The sequence below is a fragment of the Amblyomma americanum genome, chromosome 2 (assembly GCF_052857255.1).
Source record: "Amblyomma americanum isolate KBUSLIRL-KWMA chromosome 2, ASM5285725v1, whole genome shotgun sequence".
NCBI lineage: Eukaryota > Metazoa > Arthropoda > Arachnida > Ixodida > Ixodidae > Amblyomma > Amblyomma americanum.
In genome coordinates, this window is record NC_135498.1 from 81,108,288 (window position 1) to 81,130,613 (window position 22,326).

The 22,326-nt window shown below is 45.0% G+C and overlaps 1 protein-coding gene across 5 annotated transcripts; it reads left to right on the forward strand.

Annotated features, from left to right (window-relative positions):
• The first annotated feature begins 4,659 nt into the window (after positions 1 to 4,659).
• LOC144121507 (E3 ubiquitin-protein ligase RNF185-like) lies at positions 4,660 to 20,483 on the forward strand. Of its 5 annotated transcripts, none has more exons than XM_077654739.1 (6): positions 4,660 to 4,889; positions 10,942 to 11,103; positions 13,653 to 13,781; positions 14,484 to 14,541; positions 14,869 to 14,986; positions 19,171 to 20,483. In XM_077654739.1, exons 1-6 carry the CDS (start codon positions 4,822 to 4,824, stop codon positions 19,263 to 19,265), a joined length of 630 nt encoding a protein of 209 aa, XP_077510865.1. In that variant the 5' UTR covers positions 4,660 to 4,821; the 3' UTR covers positions 19,266 to 20,483. The 5 variants fall into 5 exon arrangements, with proteins under 5 accessions (XP_077510865.1, XP_077510866.1, XP_077510867.1 ...); XM_077654740.1 differs by lacking the exon at positions 4,660 to 4,889 and adding an exon at positions 5,026 to 5,313; XM_077654741.1 differs by lacking the exon at positions 4,660 to 4,889 and adding an exon at positions 5,038 to 5,696.
• The last annotated feature ends 1,843 nt before the right edge of the window (positions 20,484 to 22,326 follow it).

The following is a 22,326-nucleotide window of genomic DNA, read 5'->3' on the forward strand; positions in this document are numbered from 1 at the left end:
AAAGCCGGCATCGGCGGTGGTGTCGGTGTCTTTGACCGTGAGTGGAAAATCTATGAAAAATTCCCAGAGAAGCAACCTGAGTGGCATGTGGCTCACCTAAGTCACATGACCTTGTGGCATCATCACAAGCTGTGATAGGTGGCAGTTAAATTAATGACTGGTGGCGAGAGGTTGCTCAGGAAGAGCCACCTAGGTAGCACAAGCTCCACCTATGGCAGTACGTGCCATCGCTTAACCGCTGCACCACTGTGCCAGGAGTGGTATGAGGACTCTAGAGATCTGTGAACGTTAAATAGAGAATGACCCATTTTGCATATATGGGCATTAACCCATTAATGCTATCGCATCATCCTTAAGGCAGAGCTTAAGTGTCCCCGCCAGTTTTTGCCACAATAGCACCAATATATAAAAATTGGGAAGTGCCTTGTCTGAAGTTTGGAGAGGGTTAGCTAGGATAGTTGATTAATTTTATAGTGCCTTTGTGGTTGCATTGAATGTGTGAAGCCTGGCATTGTCCATCTGGAGACAGCCTCCATTTGAAGGGCAGCGAGATACTTGCCCTGTAAGGAGCAATCTCAAGGCTATAGTGGCACTTTTCTTGAATTTTACACCGGCCCGACCGCTTGGCTTTGCAATATGCAGCCATAACCCACAAGCGTTGAGGAATAGATTTTGATGGATGTTAAGCTTTCTGCTTGCAAAAATCACAGTGCTTCACATGGTTGAGCATTGTTGAAGTAATGCTACCCACCATATTAGATTCCAAATAGATAGCTGCTTTCTTAGTGGTAAACTAAATACTTACCACAATATTCTTTTGGTGCTGGCAGATTATTCTGCTTTTTTTTTGCAGCTACAGGCATTTTATGTTTTTTTTTATAGCCTGACCCCAGCATCATACCGTTTGACTTTCCCTTGTCTGCCAAGTAGAGAGTTAACACAAATTTGAAGCCTTGTCATGTGCGTACAGAAAATAAGACAGTGTGTTCTGTTCACCGAGAATCAAAGACAATTTGTGAAAACCGAAGCAGTTTCTTCAACTTGTTTCATTTGTGCAGAGGCTTATTATTATGCCTAATGCATGTTCAGTAATTGGTCACTAAGCAAAATTCAGCACTGGCTCCTGAAGTGGCACTTTTAATCAGATATAATTGTGCCTTATAGTTGATGTAAAAAATAAAAGTAGAGGACTGGAACAACTATATGGCAGTTTAGAACTAAATTTGTATTGATTCCTGTTTTGATATTAACGCAGTTTTATGTCTGACGAAGAATGTTAAAAAATCATAATGCACGAGTGTTGCTTGGCCAATACTTGCTAAGCCTCGTCCACTGAATAAGCATATTTTGAAAACTTGAGAAGACGTAAACAAGCTTTTGCTTTCTATAGTGTGCTTAAGCATAGGTAAAAAGACCTTATTTAGTTAGTTTAAACATCAGTTTACATATTGCAATATTTGTCACACTTAAAAAGCTTTTTTTGTTGCTCTATGACTGAACATGTCTTTAGTTGCTCGGCTGACTGAAATAGTGCAGATTTTTTTACGTATATAAATTTTATTCATTCTGCAATGGGTGTCAAGCTCAGAGAGCAGGATTTCTTTTTTTAAGAGTTGCACATTTCTAGGTTCTAGAGGCTATTTTGCCCGACATACTGGCTTTTTGCCCTGCTAGGACATTTGTTTATGTGACCGAAAAGTTTCTTTTCTGGACTCTTTGCAAATAAAAAACAGCACTAAAAACTTTAGGGAAGATGTTACTACAAAAAGGCAAGCATTTCTGGTTCTGTCGTTGCATCAAATAGATGCACAAAATTACCTACATTCATGATGGAAACAATTGGTTAGCACAAAAAAATACTGCTTATGCTGCCAAAGTTGTGTGGTCTGTTGTGTCCTGTACTCACAACTTTTTGCTCACTGTGGAGTCCACAGAAGAAACATGCAGAAGTACAATGGCCTTTTTTAAACTTTCCTTACTGAATTTGGGGTCATCTTAATCGAGTTCATTTAATTAACAGCTCAGCAGGTCCTAACAGCCTCTAAATATCACCAGGAACAGCATAGTGGTTCAAGCTTCAGTTTTTTTCATACTTAGACATCCTAAGCAATCTTTTTTGTAGGGACTCGTTGCTCATAAAAGCTAAGGCTACATGGAGCACATTGTTGCAAAGAAAAAGGCAAAGTGTGCCTTAAATAGGAGAAAGATAATGTGAAGGAATGACATTGTTAACTAGGGCATCTGTGAATGTAGATATTGGGAGTCCCACTGAAATGGTACGTTTTTGTCAACATTCTCACCAGACATCAACACACCAATTCTTTCGTTCCTACGCTTCCTACATTAGCCCATACCAGATGCTCGGATGCTTAAGCTGTACAATGCTCACTTCCGCAATCTACTCAAAACTAGTGAGGCCTGAGCATTTTTCTGACCGATATTGGCCAGTTCATGTGTTGTAGTCATCTTGTAGGCACCGTGCCATTTTTTGCTGTCCAAGAAGATTAATGTTTTCGGCTGTGGTGCACATGTTACGAATGTGTAGGAAGGTCGTACCTGGAGATAAACCAGCATGACCGCATTTAGAGAAACAATTGTTTTGTTTAAATAAGTGAAAAGTTCAAGCTGCACTCTCAGCATAGGGCAGCAAACCTTTGGGCCAGTGTACACAGATGACTGCATGTACCTGGTACAGCAGCAACAGACATACTAGACATACCTGTTTGCAGTGGATGATAAAGTTTTTGAGAACTGTGATAGCGCATCTTCTGATTGCATTACATTTTCCGATCCTCGAGCACACATGGTATTGGATAAAAAAATAAACATCTCATCGTCATGGTAGCACATTGTTACATTGAAATATAGTCCAGGTAGTTTGCTGTTTCTGTAAAACCACAGCAAATATGTCCTAAAGAAATCGACATGAACATCCACGGTTATGCTTTCTTTGCCCCACATAGCGAAAGAAAATACTTTTGTAGAAAAATGGGTAAAAAAATTTAGTGTTTTCTGATTAGATGTTCTGGTTTGCACTTTATATATGCAAGATACAAAGACTTCTGGATTAATTGCTTCTGATTTCATTTTGTTTCATTCGAAACATATTGGAACAATCACCATGGCTTAGGTGCTGGATTATGATTATGTGACCTCAAAACAAAAATAAAGCTGCAGTTTTCTGCAGCTTCACTACATGGGCTCTTTCAGTAAGCTTTTTGTGGTCTTGAGAGTGGGATATCCATAATTGGGGAAAAAAACAAACAGCCATTGAGCAGTGAGTTACATGGGAAACACGAGAAATGACATTTGTAAAAATACTTTGTTTTCTCACGTTCTTGAACCAATATTTTGCAACCTGGTAGGTTTGTTGGAGCGAACTAGCCAGTTTCAACTAAAGAATTTAAGAGTAGCTAGCTCATCTGCACTTTATTGACTTAGGTATTCTACCAGAAAGAAGCCACTGGGTCAGCTCATATATATGGTCAAGTACCGCATAATACACTCAGCAGTGACCAAAGTCACGAGTGCCTGAGCTTTCAGAGGATCAAACAGAAGCGAGCGGAAAAGACATGTCAAATATATGAGCCCACCACATTACGAAGGCGTACTGAGAGCAAATTTTTCAGCAGGTGGGAATCCTTTTATGAATATCCCTGTTGGAAAAGCCGCTGCAGTGGCTCAGTGGTTATTGTGCTCGGCTGCTGACACGAAAGATGCAGGTTCGATCCAGCTGCGGCGGTCGAATTTCGATGGAGGCGAAATTCTAGAGGCCCGTGTACTGTGCAATGTCAGTGCATATGTTAAAGAACCCCAGGTGGTCGAAATTTCCGGCGCCCTCCACTAACGGTGTCCGTCACAGTCGGAGTCGCTTTGGGGCGTTAAACCCCAATAAACCAAGAAACAAACCTGTTGGAAAAAGCTCATCAGTTGATTTGATTCAATAGCCCGTTCCAAACTCCAAATGTATAGGAGTGGGCATATAATCATGCATGTCCAGAAGAGAATGGGGTTGAACGTGTTGGTTCGGGTATAATATGACCAGACGTTCAATTAATCGAATCAAGGTATCTCCTGGTGGAAAGTATAAGCTGCTTTTGCAACTGCATACTGGAAGTATACATCTAAACCCAAAGTTCCGACTATACCCGCATAGCTTGACACACTTTCTCAGCATCTGATGAAGAGAAATGCATTGCCGGATAAAAAGCAAGGCGGTGCGCGGGCGTTTTCGTTTTTGTTCACCTTGCAAACGCTCGGCAAAACTGGAGCGCAGGACTTGGCACCCGTTGTGGGTTGCCTTGAGCGGTGTATTTTCCCCCGCTCACCGGTTATATTTCGTTCCCCCGCCTATTTTATCCAACTGGGATAACATGCTTGCACAAAAGCGTTTCAGTCGTGTGACTGCGCGCGCCGAATTTAAGTTTTCGAAATCATGGCTACATAAAGTTCGTTCCCGCTGCCAACTAACGCCTCTTCCACTTCCAGCTAACGTTCCGCAAGAGGCGGCAACGCACCGAATCAACACAACTGCTAGCAGGAACGCAGCGAATTGGCTATGCGGCGATACAGATCTCTGGGTCAGCATCGAGGGTAGTTGGCACGCTTACTTGGCAGACAGCACTAGCGCAGGAGCGCGCCGCGCTCTAGACCCGTTCGTTCAGTTTCGTCTTGGACTCAAGGCTGCAATGTACACGCAATAGCTGGCTCATGGCAGTGGCATCGTGTTCAAGCTAGCCGTGTACGAAGAAAGTCACTTGTTTGTGTTCAAATGGGGCCTACAGATTGTGCATCGTAGTCTGTTTCTCTAGTGCGAAAAAAATGTCGTCTGCTACAGAGTGTCACGTGCCCTTGACGGTCGGCGACAAAAGCGACAGCAGTGACGATGGGTACGTGGAATTTTCTGTTCATAAAAAAGTCCTAACTAATTAGTCATTATAAAGTATTGCACTTATAGTTTGTTATATTCGATGCAAAGTAAAGTTAATTTCACTTCTCTCATCACTACGTCGCCCGTCGTGTAGGAAATTACGTCATCGGAAGTACGCCATGCTTGTGGATGGTGTGTTGACGAAAAAAATACGGGATATCTTGTAAATTCAATTTGCCTCGAACACCGAGGGTTACAGCACGGTAAGGCACGTAAGTCGGCCTGTTGCGCCATGTGGAGCGTGAGAACTTGTTGGGGACGCCACGCGCAGCGCTGAGACTGCATCGCCGGGATTCGAATCGTCGGAGCTTCGTCGCTACGAGTGAAAGTAGTGCTGTGGTTCGGCCGTCCTACCGCCCGCGCTGAGGGGCCGAGACAAATACGTAAGTTGTGCCCTGGATTGCGTCAAGTTCTCCTTAGAGCAGGGCACCTGCGTTTTCTCGAAATGCTAACCGCGTCGCCCCGTGACCGACGACGAGGCGGCGCCTTCGCGGTGCGGGCAAAAGTGACCCCCCTTCCTTCCACCCCCACCAAGCGCTCCTCTCCCGAAAGAGATCGCTGTCGCACGTCATGATATAACCGCACGCTGTAAAAACAAGGGACCTTGAACGGGCCTCGGCCTCGAGTGTTACGTGTTGTGTGGAACTACTGCTCGTCGGACATCAGCCGACCCGATCGCGGCTTCCCCAGCAGCAGTTGCATCTAGTCATAGAAGGCGCCCGAGCAGGCTGGCGCGCAAGGGATCGCCTCGTTTCTTCGGCACACGGTACTACTTCTCCCAGACAACCTACATTCTCTACGTCACTTTTTTTTTTCTGCTTCTTTCTGTGCTTATTTCTCGCCCGGAAAGCACGTGTGCCCGTTTCCGACTTTTACTTCCTGCGTAATATAGAAATAGCCTGGCTCTATGTAGGCGCGCGTCAGCGCGTAGCTCTCGGTCCCGTGTCAGGCCCCAGAGCGGAGACAAAAAGAAATAGTAGGCAAACTGCTCTTGACGAACGGCCCCTCGCATCCCGTTATCTGCCACCAACTGCTTCCTGGCAAACACGTATGTATTCTGTGCACTAGCGTGGCAGACAAGGAGAAACGAAACCTAGCATTGTGTCCGAACTGCAGCCGTGCTTCTGCCCGCGTCAGACAGCTTGTACTTCGCACTGCTCTGCCAAGTTCGGTGCCCGTATGTAAACGCCTACGAGAGAAACTTGAGTTCACTGTCGCACCCCCCAAGCGGAAGGTAGCGGTAGTGCACCCGCGGTGTGCCGATGTCAGCGGAGGGGAAAAAATAGAACGCGAGTCGGACCGGGCGCTGCGCGACGACTCCCTCCGCGCTCTGTGGTGGTAGCGGCGGCGTTCGTCGTTGATTCGCCAGCGAGTGGTTCGAGGACGTTGCTCGGGCAGGCACACGTAGTACACAACATTGAACTGCCGTGCCGGAAACCTGACCTTGCCGTCTAGGCGCAGCCTGTTGAAACCCCTCCCTCCTCTGCTCCCTATTTACGATGTTAATACCGATATCTGCCGCCGGCATCGTCTCCGTTACCACGCTATTAATTGCGCCCCATACGCCTATTCAGATGCAGTAGATTGGTATGGCTTTCTGTCGCCCTTATTACCCACCAGCTGTCATTGGGTTGTGCGGTTGCACGTAATATTAATTCCTGGCCTCCAGGTGTTCCCTGTTTTATAATACATTCCTTGGGCGGCCTGTTGGGAGGCAAGACCGAACGGTGCGCGCCGATCGACCTACACTGCCCCAGGATACAGCTGCAGCAACAAAGTGCCAGCGTAGTTTACGTTAGTTTGTAGTTTCCCTTTATTGGCATTCCATGCTGCACATCTACAGCAAATTTTTTGTCGCATGCGATGTTCTTGCGTTTGCCGATCTTTTAATGGGCCGTCGGTGTGCTACAGCTGCTGACAGCAAAATGTGCAGTAATACATTCAGGCTAAATAATACTGTGTTTACGTCTCCTCTGTGTCTGTCGTTTGTCTCTTTCCACATTGAAACTTTACGGATGATTACCAACTAACCCAGCTGCCCATTTTCTATAAACGCCTGTAAGCTTGAAATTTGAAGTTTGCAGCATCAGTTCAGGCAATTATTTTCTTGACTCTGACAATGTGTGTTGACAAAACTGTAAAATTGTACCAGGTGCTCTGTTGCTTACAAGGACCAAACTGTTTCAGAAATTGTTCTTTCCGCATGCCATTGAGCAATGGAACTGTCTGCCGTCACCTGTTGTCGAATGCGCTGACGGCGCTATGTTTGAACACTCAGTAAAGATTCTCATCTTGTAACCTCTCCTGCCTGGGCAGTGTCGCTGCTTGCGGTATTCTGAAATAAATAAGTAAATAGACAAATAAATGTGCAGAAACATAAAACACCCATTATGTCAGTTTTGAGGCACTACCTTGAGTTTGAGCCTTGCATACATACTTGTCGAATAAAGCAGGAAAGGCAGAAATGTATGCACATAGTTCAAGTAGGCTAGTAACACTTCCTTGCCTGATTACATTTCGAAGATAATGGCAAAATGAGCCATAACAATGTCAGTTAGTCTTTCCTCTTGACAGGGCCCCTACATTCAACTAGGACATTGCTGCAAAATGAGCCATAAACAACGTGAGTTAGTCTTTCCTCTTGACAGGTCCTCTAAATTCATCTAGGACATTATTTGTGTTGCCCATACTTTAGATTTGCACTTAGCATGCATGCACGCAAGCTTTTGTTGTGTTTTGTTGTCAGGTTTCACAGAAGGTCAGCAGTATTAGTGTTGCCCGTAACTCAGCAGCCAAACAATTGAAAGTGCTGGCAAAAGGTTTAAAAAATACAAAGTCAGAAGGATCCTGGCAGATTGGTTTTAAAAGTTTATACAATTGTGGAATTTGTAAGCATTGTGCCCAAGAAAAGGAATCCCTGTGCATTCTTGACGCCAAGGCTCTATTTATTCTGCTGGAATAGAGTCTAGTGCACTATGTCCTGTAGCACCGTCGCATCTTATGTCATACCAGCCTGAGTCATTGACTGTAGAGGCATGCTGAGAATGCAGGCTTATTATCACCTGTGTTTCCACTGTGGTGTTGCTTTGCAAACTCCTATCTCCAGCATCCTCATTTGATACTAATGCTGCTTTGTGCTGTTGCTCGGGCTGTGAAAGTTGATAATCTATTATTGCTTTTACCTGCCATGGTGGTCTAGTGGCTATGGGGTGTGGCTGCCGAGCCCAGGGACGCAGGATCAAATCCCTGCCTTGTGTCAGTGCACGTTAAAGAACCCCTGGTGATCTAAATTAATATTATGGCTTGTAAGCTTCTTCAATGAGCATTACGCCTGTCAGCGTGCTTGCATGAAGGAGTATAAAGCATACAATGTGGTTTGGGTTGCCTAGTTCGAATTCTCGGATAAATTTACGAGCTGCACCTTGTTGGTTGCCTTTGGAGCAGTGCGGGAAAAACATGAGCTGAAAAATGTTTTATTCTATTGAATACTGTGGGCCTGCATGTGAGACGTTAGGCAGAAGTATTCACGCAGTGCGAATAATGCAGAAGCATTGCCGTCCCCATCTGAGTGAAGTCCGCGGCAGGACAGAGCTCTCTCCAACTGATATGCTCTGTAATGAGGTCTGCAGCTGAATGTTTCCATGTAGGCATGCACAAAATGCACAGTGCATTTCACTTGCAGAAAATGCAGAAAGTTTGAAAATGACGAGGTTTCATCGCTGTGCAGCTTGAGTGTGTACTGCTGCCTTTGTTGCAGAGTGCACAGAAACACGTGCTTTTCCGTGCCTGGTTTCATTGTTTTGTTGCAAAGGAAGATAAGTGTTCCGTGTTGACTTGTCGCATAGACAATGGGGTTGCATAAGAGATGAGAATGAGAAAAATGTAATCTCACAATCAGCAGATTAACAAAGGGCGTATTCATTCATTTCCTGTTTCTTTGAGGCATTTGCCAATACAGTGGTGTTTGCTGTTAGTAGGTGGGCGAGGGGTTTAATGCCCCTCTACCAATTGCGCTTCCTTAACATGCATTGATATTGCTCAGCACTTGGATGTTTTTCCATCTCGCCGCCGTGCTGCACACTAGGGGTTCTATCCTTCAACCTTGGGCTCTGCAGCCGTATGACAAAGCCACCGGGCCATTGTGGCGGTGTGTGGAGATTACTCTTATCAAGTGCGAGAAGGGAATGCCAGCTTGCTGACTCTGCTTGGCAAACTCTGTTGAAGAGAAATTCAGCCTTTGCACCACCTCACAGTGCAGTTGTGCAGAAAATGTGAGCTCAAAACAGTGTGTGCTGATGTGGAAATTTTATTGTCGACATTCTTTTTCATTTGGTGCTTTGTCGCACCTGTCGCACCTGAGGCAGCCTTGGCTCATGGCCAGAAACACTGTGCTATTTTTGTCTTTTGTTATTGGCCCAAGAAGTGCAAGGCTGTTTTATTTTGCTTTTTGCAGCAGTGTATGTGTGGTACTCAGGTTGTTTAAAGTAAGCTGGTTTGAATTTTTATTGCCTGTGCCGTACACATTGTTTGTCGATGAGGAGGAGCAAGGGAAGCATGCATGTGTTGCTGCTAGGCTCAAGCATCCTTGTTGCACAAATTGTATGCACTCCTAACAGTGAACAGTTGGCTTTGCAGTGTTCTCTCAGCATCGTTTAATTGTGTAGGAATGGGATTAGAGGCACAGTTATGTTCGCAAGTATTTTGAGCTTCAGTGCACTGCCTACCCTGCTGTGCATGTGGTATTGCATCATTTTTAGCTTGTCTTGGGTCTGTGCTGGTGGTTCACGCTGCTAGAATACAGTTTGCTCACATGGATCTGTATGCCCTACTCATGAACTTCGTAAAAACTTGTTGGGTTGCTAGGTTCTGCATGATTAAAACTAGTCTTTGCTCAACATGTTGGCTGTGTTCAAGGAGCCGAGAAACATGTTCGTTATTCGTTTTCTCTCTCATTTGCACATTCAATTCATAAAGAAGTATTGCAACCTTCCAACATGCAGTTAAGTCTGTGGTACCTGCTCGTATTGGGTGAACAAATGGCCATTTCAAATCGGTTTTCAATCATTTTTATTAGCGCTTACCTATAACCTAGATGGCTGTAGCTCAGCTGAGAGCAGCTCACTCCTGCTCGTTTGTGGCAGGAAAAAACAAATCTTTCTGAAGAAAGCAAAAACTTATCACACCACCACTTAAGGCGGTTATCGCCTGAAAATAGATCTAGAAAAATACTTATGCACAAAAAGCATGTGCAAGCGAAGGCTAGTAAGTGTGGTTTAGCATTTCTTTGCTGGTTGATAAGCATTGCATACTGATACTGTTTGTGTGTGTGCATTGTCAGTTCTGAGCTGCTACAGGTGTCCTTTAGCAGAACTGGACTGCACAGCACCTGTGCTTTGAATTGTGGTTGCAGTTTTCTGAAAAGTTTGAGTGTTATTTTTATCAGTCATAGTGATGGCAACTGAAACCTAAAACACCCATGTATTGAAATCTGAATGCACTTTTCAAAAACCCCCGAGTTTGTTTATTATTTCGTATCAATTACAAGCTGAGGCCTAATTTTACTAGTTGTGTTATCCTCGCCCAAAATGTTTGTTAAGGCCATTGGAAGAGTGAGGAATGCATAAAAGGAACATGTGGTTGATTCCTTTCTTTCCTTTCTTTTGTCACTTCCCTTTTCATGTATGTAAGGCGTAAATTTGTAAAATGCAGTTTGTGTTTTGTGTTCTTTTTTAACTAAGCTGTATAGGGTGCATGTGATGAAATTGTCTTGGGTCGCAGTGGTTGATCTCTTGTGAACATTAAGTCATATCTCGTAGTTCATATGACCTCTATTCATAGCAAACTACAGAAAGTGTACTGTATTTATCAAGTGTTATTTTCAAGGAAGCTTTTTCTCACCTGGTCAGGCCATGAGTCATTAAAAAGCACTGTCGCCTCCTTTTCCTTTTTTTTTTCTTCCCGGCCTTTGCAGGTCCTGTTAGCAGAGCTTTTGTTGTTTGTTTGTTGTGCAGGGGCATGGTCGTGACGTCGGAGAACCCTAAAGGGGCGTCAGCCTCTTCAAGCAACGACGAAGGCGGCAGCACGAGCGGCCAGCAGGATGGTAGCTTTGAGTGCAACATCTGCCTGGACACTGCCAAGGATGCTGTGGTCAGCCTCTGTGGCCACCTCTTCTGGTAAGGCTGGGGCAGGGAAAAGCCTCGGTGAGCACAGTGCAGTGCTGGAAGCGAGCGAGCGCTGATTGATTTGCTAGCAACCTGCCACACGCGTTGTCATTGAGGTGAAAGAACTGCGCTGGTTGTACCAATTGTTCGAAGGCACCTGAAGAATACTGGTTCAAAGCCACTGTTTCTTAATCTTTGAGGCTTTCTCTCGCTATTTGGCTGCACCTGCTCTATAATTTGTTCGATGGTGTGCTTGTGGGAGCACCCTCTTATCCTCTTCTGTAGAAAAGATGGCCAGTGGTGGCTTAGTTTTCATGGCGCTATAGATGGCAGGCCCAGAATGAGAACTTTATTAGGGATTTCAAAGGTGATTACAAACAGCAATTTACTGAAGGAGGCCACGGGGACAACAGTTGTATGGGAAAATCTTTTGGTGAATAACCATGAAAAGAATCAAACAGCACAAGACGCAACAGATGGAAAGGATTTAAAAAGAAACATAGGAGCAAGCTCGCAACAGCTGAAGGCCCCGTGATGTGCATCAGAGGATGTATGGCCAGTTTACTGGTCGACTGTCTTGCTAATGTTAATTGCCTTATAGCCACTGAGGGTGACTTTTTCTTTTTGTTAGAATTATCGCATGATTCTTCAGTTTTTGCAGTTATTGATTTTTCCGAAAACATCCCTGCAACCGTTATGCTATGTGGTTCATAGCGGATACAACGCAGAGATAAATTCATGTGAAAAGACATATGTAGTACAATGTACAATGAGACAGCAGTTCATGCTATTTTTTTATTTTTTAAGTTTTCTTCACCTCATTAAAAAAAAAGGCATTGCACCCAAGCAGATTCTGATCGTGCATTTCATGTGAACTTCATGTTTTGTGGCATTGAGGTTCAAGCCGTTGCCATGGGAGACGTGGATTTTTAACTTGAGCTGTTTTACCTTATGCTACTTCACATATTGTGCCTCATGATGAGCTTCTAGTTTCATTTACAAAGCATACAGACCAAGGTGTTTGCCTCTAAGTATAGTTGTGCCTCGTTAATATGGGTACTTTAGTTCCCTCACATAACTCTTCATAAAGTTAGTCGTCCATAATAACAAATCGTGAAGAAAAGGAAATGCTCAGGAAATATATTTATGGTCCAGCTGGGTCTGCATATATGCATAGTGGTGGATGCTGCAGGCAGCATCCACCACTGTTTCATATCTATATTAACCATCCATATTAATGGGGCACAACTGCAGTTTTTTTTTTTAGCACCTCTAGGAGTTCTGAACTTCGGAGGGGCAAGGATCTTTGAGTGATTCGGAACGCTGACGGTGCAAAATGAGCCGCAGTACGTAGCCTAGGAGCAAACCTCTTGAGCTGTATCTGAACCATGCAGGCCAACTTTAGTTTTTTGTGGTGTGAAGTAGTGGTGAGAGGCGGTAGCCTACAAGTATGATAGGTTGCCAAGTCCTGCATCAGACTTGCTACACTTAGGCCTGAGCCCTTGCAGTGCACTAATGTCACTAGACCAAGAAATTCAACAAACAATAAATGCATTGTTAACCCCTTGACTGCCATCATTGCAGGACTAACATGCTTCTTGTATTGTGCTGTGGGTGTTAGCTTCAGTTTTAAGGCGGGTGCTGCAAGGAGTGTGTGTTGTACGCAAGGCCCCCGAACTTTCTGTGGTGAAAAATTTTAAATTCCACAAATTGACAACTAGAAATTACGAAACTCCTCAGGAGGCACGTAATAATGTTTCAGAATGCACCTCGTGTTGTATTCAGAACCAAGGTATGAGTATAGTGTGAATTTTCTTTTTTCCAAGCTTTTCAAGGTGGCTAATGTAACCTTCACTATCATACTTGAGGGCCGCTAGCAGCCATCTTTGTAATGACCTTGGGGCGAAGCTTGTGGCATTGACGTGCCAAGGAAAAAGTTGCTATGGAAAGAAGGTGGTGTGGGTCATTGAGAGACACTAGGAAAAGCAATGATGGGCAAATGGGCGCAGGACTGGGCAGCTCGAAACACTTTAGCAGCGGCGGCGGCACGGTAGTCGCAGTGGCTGCTGCTTGGGAGGCTGTGTTTATTAGAGTACCAGAGGCTCGATTTCGCTCGATGGTGGCGCGCACATCTGAAGCGTCGCCCTTTATTTACGTTGGCGTATCCTTTGCTTCCATATTTTAGCATGCCATCCGTGTTTTGTGGGGGGCCCTTGGCTATGGTTGGCCTGAACTGTTCATTGCATTATAAATCGAAGCAGTATTTCTTTTGAAATGCTCCTGAGTTCTCAAAGTCGAATTATTTTCCATCATACTCTCATTCTTACTGATGTCCTTAACAACAATTGCATAAAAAAAGGTAATGTGGCTGCTAACACAGTTTTTCGAAAAATGCTTAAATCCACGATTTTCCATGGAATCAAGGGGAAACTAGTCGTGTTAGTTATGTGTCATGTAAAATTTTATGAGTACTCTGTTGTTGCTGCATGACTTAAAAGTTAGAGCTTCACCACAGCAGTGTGTTCTGTTTTCATCAATTTGTTTTGGGTTTTTCATCCCAGCTGGCCTTGCCTGCACCAGTGGCTAGAGACGCGGCCAAACCGCCAAGTGTGTCCCGTCTGCAAAGCCGGCATCAGCCGAGACAAAGTGATCCCCCTTTACGGTAGGGGCGGTTCCAAACAGGACCCAAGGTGAGCACATTGGCATTGCCACGCACAGATAACAGCACTGGGTTAGTGACATTACAGTTGAATGGACTTAGCCAAGTACTAACTGTTCACTGGGAAAATTTAGCGTGTAGACAGAAGTTTGGAAGCTGTTGAATGACAGGCTTGATCAGCGCCTTGTGGGTCAAATGGCGTGGCTTTCAGCTGGCCGCTATTTAGGTATGCATATTGTTTCACATAACAGTACGCTTGGCAGATATTGAGATTTCAAAGACCCCCACCTCCCAATCGACTCGCAGCCCTGGCTGGCTCAAAAAAAAAAAAGTTGACTCCTAGTTTAAGCTGTTTATAATGGTAAGTTAGCTGCAGCTAGACAGACAAGGGCAACAAACATAGCTGGCATCCTGTCATGGTAGCCATGCAAGTTCCGCGACGTTAAAAAAAAAAGTTCAAGCTGAGAGGTGCCATGTTGCATTTCAAGAAAAAGGCTGTGCACTGTCGCTTAGTTGTTAATTGTCTTGTCACCTGCAGGCTTGAGGATAAATGTTGTGACGGTTAGGTTTATGCTTGGAAAATTGGCCTTGAATTTGTGAAAATGAGCATTTGTATCCTTTTTACAACCTGGAGAAAGTAACTTTTTTATATTGTGCTGGCATTCCAGCGCAACGCACACGTTGCTATAAATTGGTAAGTAATCGCGCGTGGATGTGTCTTTTTATCGCACAGGGAGAAATTACCACCGCGACCACCTGGGCAAAGATCTGAACCTGAAAGTCACCCTGGGGTAAGAATTGGATCCGCTCTGCCTTAGTGCTGCATGGGTTTTGTTGACTTGTATGGATGCTATGTGGCTTTACATGTGTTGTCATGTGGGTGCACTGTAACCCCGACTCCTGGCCGCATTGTGTGCTGCTCAGTTTTGCTATCAGCTTCTCATCTGTAGAAATTTCTGCTGCTGACTCTGCTGCTGCCAGTTCTGCATGCCGATTGACTTGAAAACGATGGGCTGCGTGATTATGAGTCAGGTGGCTTTTTCTTCTCTGCGCATTTAAGCAGGACAGCCCTGGCTTGTTTGGGCTAATGGGGTTGTTTCGCCCCTTTTCTGTTCCAGTCCTTCACATCCTTTGGCTTTGGAGACACTGGCTTTCACATGTCGTTTGGAATCGGTGCCTTTCCTTTTGGCTTGTTTGCCTCTACATTCAACTTTGGCGATGGCCGCCCTCCGCCAAGTGAGTAGTACCCTTGCCTCCATCTTTCCGCCACGTGCCTTGTACTACTCTTACATGACTGTTTGCTCTGTTGCTGGGCATGTCCTAAAGCAGCTTGAGGGGGCAGGAGAAGTATACAAATGTGCCAGTCTGAAACTCTCACATTTCCATGCCTGATCACACCAAAAGTAGGGGAAGTCATAAATTGGCCCCTAGAGCACCAAAACACCAAATGAACCCATGTGGCCAGTAGTGACTGTCACTGGCTGCATGGGTAAGGATTGTAGGAAATCAACTGTGCCTTCCTTCTCAGAAGTATGAACATGCCCGTTTTATTGAACGTGGGCATAAGGGCTTCGAGTCTGGTGTCAACCATTTATTGGTGAATCAGCACTCTGACTCCGTGCAGCACACGGGCATGCAGATCTTATCACTGCTGAATCGTTACTGGCATGGCAACATTCTTGAAAGTGGAAGCTGGATTCATTCATTCCCTCTTATATTTCCTTATCCTCTCTTGCATTGTGGGGAAGTGAATGAATAAATAATTAAAATTGACTCTAGTGAGCATGTCGCTCTGTGCTGTAAACTGTCAAACAGTCAAATTGTCTGTGAAACGAGGACCATTCTTAATTGCGCCATCTCCAGTGCATCATCAAGGGTTACGCACCCGTGAGCTGATGACAGGGGTGTTGTGAACACATCCTTAACAGCCCTTTGGTGCGCACAGCAGAGCACTGCTTCTCTGAGAGACAGTCAGGACACATTGGCTGGCCACGGTTCATCACCCATCAGTGTTCTTATAGCCACATGCTTCGTGTTTAGTTTTTTATGTCGCACTGCCGTATACTGTTTCAGTGCCAGTGGTGTCGAAATTATCTGGAGGCCTTCACTATAACGTCCTTCATAGCCTCAGTTGCTTTGGGACGTTAAGCCCATAAACCAAAGCAATTACGCCACACCTGTAGTGCACCAAACTGGTGATAAGAGATGCAGCATCATATTGTCTGTGAACTCAACACTGATTTTTCATGGTGTTCTGAGAACTTTTTTAGAACGCAGCTTTTAAGCGCTCATTCATGGGTAGAGTGGCGTCCCTCGTCGTCTGCCTCGTCGCAATTGGCCGAGTGAATGAGCAGCACAGCGAAGAATAAAAGTACAGCGATAGCTAACAGGACACGAGGAAGAAAGTGGAAGAAGAGAGTATGGTGGCAGCAAGAAGACTGGCTCCATGGCGGCAGCCCAATAAGGCACCGGAGTGCGCACGCCATCATTCGTTCGCCAGACGAGAGGGTTGGTGGACCGCACAACTGAATGGAAACATAATTACCTGCCTGCCGATACTTCAGAAAGTATGTCCAAACCAAAGTGTGCTAATCACAAATGGCAACTGGCATTGCCGCCGCGGTTGCTCAGTGGTTATGGCGCTTGGCTGCTGTTCCAAAAGACATGGATTCGATCCCGGCTGCGGCAGTCGAATTTCGGTGGAGACGAAATTCTAGAGGCCCGTGTGCTGTACGATGTCAGTGCACGTAAAAGAACCCCAGGTGGTCGAAATTTCCGGACCCCGTCCCTCATAGCCTGAGTCTCTTTGGGATGTTAAACCCCAATAAACCTAAACCATTTACAAATCAAAATGAGCTAATGACAATGTGTCTTTAAAGGTTTATACCTCAAGCTCACCGGCTTACCGCTGTGTGCTACCAAAGCGAAACCCAGAGTTGGCTCCATTTCACACTGCCTGTCCGTATGCAGTTGCCACGGTTCAAATACAGCAGCACCTGTGCTGAAAAATCACATTACTGAGAAGCATAATCGTCCGACAATTTGTTTTTCATGTCAACCTTGCCTTTTCCTGGTGAGGAGCACTTTTAGGCTGGTTTAAAAAGTTTCTGCTTCGTCGCTGCTGGATGCAGCAAAATTTTCTATTACTGAGCTGCACCAGTTGGAAAGTGACTGTTTGTAACTACTCTAGAGTTGCGTGAAAGGTGCTTTTATGCTGCTCTCAAAAGTTTGCTGTTCACTGTTGTTTAAGCACAGCTGACCTTTCTGTAAATGAGCTACTCCAATCTCATTCAGTTTCAAAATGCTCTGAAAATGAGAAATTTTTGGTCCAGTGACTGCTGCAGTGCTTAAAGGAGTATGGACACCTAACTTTTGGGTGCGTGGTTTTTTTGTCTGTAATGATGCGTAAGGCATTATTATACATGGATTGCCACCTGATATTCTCCTACGAGCGCTAAATAATTTATAATCGAATTTCTTCTCTTGCTGTGTCAGTTTCGGTTTCAACAGCCGAATGAGGGCTGTGACGTCAAAGAGTGGTTTTTTGTGAAATGAGGCATGAAACACCTGCAATAGAATCGCTGATTCTACATTCGTTGTCATTCTGGCTCTTGAGGAAGGCTGCCTTCAGCAGTGTACTGAATTGAAACGATGGAGGAGCGGTTATATCGACCTTTTTCTATGCCTCACATGACAAAACTACTCTTTGACGGCACTGCCATCGTTCGGTTGTTGAAACCGAAACAGCACGACAGTAAAAATTAAATTATAAATTAATTAGCAGTCGTGGGTGAATACCACATGGTGATTCATGCGTAGTAATGTCTTCCTTAAACATGTCCCATCTGAAAGCTTTCTGAGCACATTGTGCACCATATAATCTCGCGCAAGGGGCGCACCCATGTATCGGCCACACTTTCGGTTGTGGACTAGGTAATTGAGAAAGAAATTCTGTTATATGCTGTTTATTTTTAATTTGTGTGTGGGCTGCACCTTCAAAATTCACACCCGAATTTTTTAAAAAGTGGGGCCGTTACACAAGTTCGTGGTGGCTCAAATATGCATTGTAATTTAGCGATGTACCCACTGTGGCATATGGAAATTGTTGGCTGTGAAAGAGCATACAGATTGATATGAATTTCTGTACTCGTACAGACTCGTGCACCAATGTGATTGGATTTTGCTCCACAGCATGCAGGGCACAAAAGCTGATCAAATTATCACAGCACAAAACATGCAAGCAGTGGGCCTACCAGCTTTGCCTAGCATACTCAGTGCAGCACAAGCATACCAAGTAGCTTGGTTTGCATTGTGACTACATGTCTACTTATGCTTGGTTTTCGGTCTCTTCTAGTATTCCTTAAAAAAACTGCAGGTATTACATGTCAGCGTAATCAAGATTGGAAATTGGTACAGATTTTATTTCTGGAAAGAAAATGTGCCCTGAAACTTGTCATTAATTGCTGTAGATATGAGCGGCTTCGTGCTTGCTGTGTTTTGAAGGAAAAGGCAGCTGGCCTTTCTATTGGGAAGTCCAATATGCGCACAGCTTGTAGGCTTCCTTTGTAGCATTTTTATTGCGGCGCATCCTGCAATGTGATAGGTCTTTTTATTTTGCAGCGAGCACAGACTCAAGTGCTGAATGTGCAGTTAATGGTAGGTAGACGGCTAAACCGCCTTGTCCGTAACAGGATGTTGGTGAAGTGCTGGAAACGGGCATTGAAAAAAAAAAAGGAAAAACATGGCAGAGGTGGGGGGGGGGGACGCATGCCATGGTGCACTTGCATCCGGGATTTGTGCTTCGGAAACAAGGCAAAAAGTGTGTGTGTGTGGTACATAAAAACTAAGGTGGGAAAGGGGAAGATTGAAGTCTCAGTGTGTCCCACGTGCCCATAGGTCTGGCATTGGGGGCTTCATTTTTAACTTTTTGCTTTTGTTTGAAAAGGATGCCTTATTATATATATTTCTGTCTTGTACATTGCTCTGATCGGGATCAAGGGCAGTGCAAAATGACAGGGTGTGCAGCAAATGGGAAGACAGGGTGGGTGCTGGCTGTTGAATGAAGTTTGTAATGGACACAAGAATCCTAGAGAGGGCTTGCACCTGTGCACTTCCTACGTAAAACCTTCTGCAGCAGCTGCAACAAAAAAGGAGATGTCTGTGTTCAGGTTCGAGAGGACAGTTGATATGCTTGAAGATGGGCCATTTCTGCTTTGCCGCTGAATGTTTCCTTTTAACAGCTTTCCATCCTACTGCTGTATGCTGCCACATACATACATATAAATTAACTTGAACCTTTGATGACTGTGTAAATTTTTCTTTGCTTTTTTGATTCGCCCTTGTTTGATTGAAGATTGGCGTGAGCAGCCCACTGTTTTGCTGGTTTCTGGCTTGACCAAAGGCCTCCCCGTCTTTTGCAGCCATGGGCAGCCAAGAACATCGCCAGGACCAGATAGTATCCCAGGTGTTCCTCTGGGTGGCCTGCATTTTCCTGGTGTGGCTGATCATCGCGTGATTGGTTCCCACCGGCACATATTGCGCCAACCGCGCACTGCTCCCAGCCGCAAGAGTCTCTGGGAACACTTGTGCACCACCTCCGCTGGACTGGTCTCTCTCTACGAGAGCAATGGCAGTTGGAAACTCTCAACGAAGGCCTCTTCTTGGTCTCGCGCCCTTCTTTGCTCGTTTTTGTACGTCAGCTGCACGCCGTCAACACGTGCATGTGACTGGTGGTCCTACTGCCAGACAGAAGGCAGAGAGAGTGGGGGGGGTCTCTTGGTGTCAAAGATGACGTGTGCATTGCTCCTTCCACTGCAGACAGGAAATGTGCCCACTCATGTGCAGAGCGGCAACTTGTGATGTGTGGCATCGGGTTCATTTTCAGAGGCTTCTTTTATATATCTGTCGGCAGCCAGTCCACTTTCTCAAGGTTGTGGAGTTGAGGGACGCCCGACTGCAGTGGCGGAGTGTCTTGCAGACAAGAAATGCAATCACTGAACGGAGGTGGCAAGGCGGGTGGGGCGTAACTTTTCGTCACTTTGTAGTCTGTTTTCATTTTTTTTTTCTTATCTGGGTTGGTCTATTCTTTTTTCTTTTTTTTCCCCCATAGGGCAAAGTGACGACAGTTAAAAAGCAACAGCAGCTTTACTGATCAAGATGCGTGTGATGTGTGCATGATATGTTTCTTGTGTGAGTGATGCTCTCGTCTGGGCTTGGTGCAACAGTGGCAGCTAGTGACCTTGGTGCATTACTAGCTGCCATGAGTGCTCAGCTGTAGTTTTTTACTTTTTTTTTTACTGTGTGACTTTCTCTTGGAAAGATTTATATCAAGTCCCGAGACTCTTTTCTGCACCTGTTGTTAACATTCCTTCCTACCTGTGGCAGAAAGACAAAAGGTGTTTAAGGCTTCTGGGCCATTTTAAAACAGCCACGAAAAGACCACACATGAATTTTATGTACAGAGTGGCACATTAGGCATTTGCAGTGGGGTTGCTATTTTGTATTAATATATACTTGTGCACTTTTTTTGCCTTGTGCGTGTCAACTGTGTGTAAATAAATAGCCTTGTGTAAAATACATGGTAAATGGATACATTTGCTGTGAAAAGTTGCAGTCTGTGGTGTCCTGGACTGTTAAGTCATTGGGTGTCTGGAAATAGAAATTGGTAGATTTTAAGCGGTTGACCTTTGACATTTTTTTTCTTTCGTTGGGAAATAAAAGAAACAAAGATCAAGTGTTTTTTTTTATTATTATTGCCTTTTACATGCAATTTCGGGGCAAGATAGGTGCAAGCTTGTCCGACTCTTACGAAGCACTGTTATGTGATCTCGTACGGATGGAGTAACGTTAACATGGCTATTTTGTCAACAATTACTGTCAGGAATTAAGAACTTCATGGTGGTGATACAAGCATGGCTGCTGCCAGTGTAGGACAGGGTTAATTGGATAACGGTGGGAAAGGTCTTTGTCCTGCCTAGGATATGACTGGGCTGATGATGATAATGGCAAGGATGGGTACCGTGCGGACAAGTACCAGTAGCTGTTGCGAACCACAACTTGGGAAAACGGCTGCATAAACTTTCATGCCACAGTTGCGAAGCTTGCAGCAGTGTGGTTTCTGTCAGTGCATATGCTATGCTGTTCCTCTCCAAATCAAAAGAGCGAGCAAACTGATTTACCATCGCGCCATAGTTAAGATGCCCTACGTGGCAACACAAGAAATGGCCCTTGATGTCGCCATGCTGGACCAGAATTGAGCTGCCAGTTTTATATTGGTAAAGTGGCTACTTTCTGCAAGTTTCGCACTGTGCATTTCTTGAAGAAGCAGGTGCAGCGTGTGGTAGATATTCTGGCTTCTAGGCCTTTTTCTGCCATGATTTTATATAACAGGCTACTGTTTCATGTACGAACTGCAGCTCTATTTGTCAGACTGCTGGGTGCAACCTGACTAGCCGACTTTGCAAACTGAGGTATGAACACGCAGCAATAAACCAGTGAGATTCAATCGTGCAGCTTACGGTATACAAATAGCCTATCATTGCATAATATACACGTGCTCCTGGCAGCAAAGGCGACTCAAAATGAAGCCCCGCTGAGTTCTATTTAGAAGGCAGCTTTGTTGCTGGATCTGTAGCTCTAGTGCACAGAGTGGGTTGCCTATGAGATGCATTTAGACTAAAGATGCAATCTTGCCAAAGGATTGGCTTGAAAGGTGACCTATATAAAGTGTGCTGTGCGATACGAAGATGACCACCGGAGCCCTCCACTAGGGCACTGCTTTCTTCCTTTCTCCTTTCACTCCCTCCTTTATCCCTTCCCTTAGGCACCCGGTGTCCACAGATGTATGAGATACTGCGCCATTTCCTTTCTCCAAAAAACCAATTTATAAAGGAGAATGTAAGGATGTCAGATGTGTGGAAATGGATCATTGGAATTGTTGGAACAAGAAAGTATAATGCCCAAAAGAGCAACGCAGCAACTGCATGACAGGCCCGGTCAGTAGTAGAAACGTACCCTTGCACTGAGCCAGGAAACTTCATCTGTAGATTTAAAGCGACAGCGTTAAGGAGCTCGTGTCGCAGAAAAGCCGCGGTGTCGTCGGCGGCGTTGGCCGTGAGCGAAAAATGGCGCATCTCGACGTGGACACCTGAACCACGCAGTAAGGGAAGGGATTTTCCTTCCCTTATGGCGTGACACGGGTGTCCAGCGAGACAGGCGCCATTTCCTTTCCTTAAAACCAATTTTAATTTCATTCCCTTACGGCCCGGTTCAGGTGTCCACCGAGATATGTGAGACAGGCAGAACGTCGCCCAGAATGGGCGATGGCGTTCCGTGCATTCCTTGGCAACGCTGTAACACGCTAAGCTTAATTAAGTGTCCTCCAAATTTTTCTCTTCCTCACTGTATCGTCTCAACGACCACGCTGTTTTTTTTTTTACCTCTCGGAATAATATCTGCCCAGATACGTCAGATCTGCTCCGAGCTAGGGTGCCCTGCCGGCTAGCCCCATGGTAGCTTTACAGTGACGGCCGTTAGTGACTCAACTCGATTTGTTTTTTTTTTTTTAGGAAAGGCGC

Excerpts from the sequence above, each read along its gene's own strand:
- LOC144121507 (XM_077654738.1), top strand. The coding sequence starts at position 9,050 with ATGACAAAGCCACCGGGCCATTGTGGCGGTGTGTGGAGATTACTCTTA. Across the intron at positions 14,542-14,868 it reads AACCTGAAAGTCACCCTGGG|TCCTTCACATCCTTTGGCTT; the intron begins GTAAGAATTGGA and ends TTTCTGTTCCAG. Across the intron at positions 14,987-19,170 it reads CGATGGCCGCCCTCCGCCAA|CCATGGGCAGCCAAGAACAT; the intron begins GTGAGTAGTACC and ends CGTCTTTTGCAG.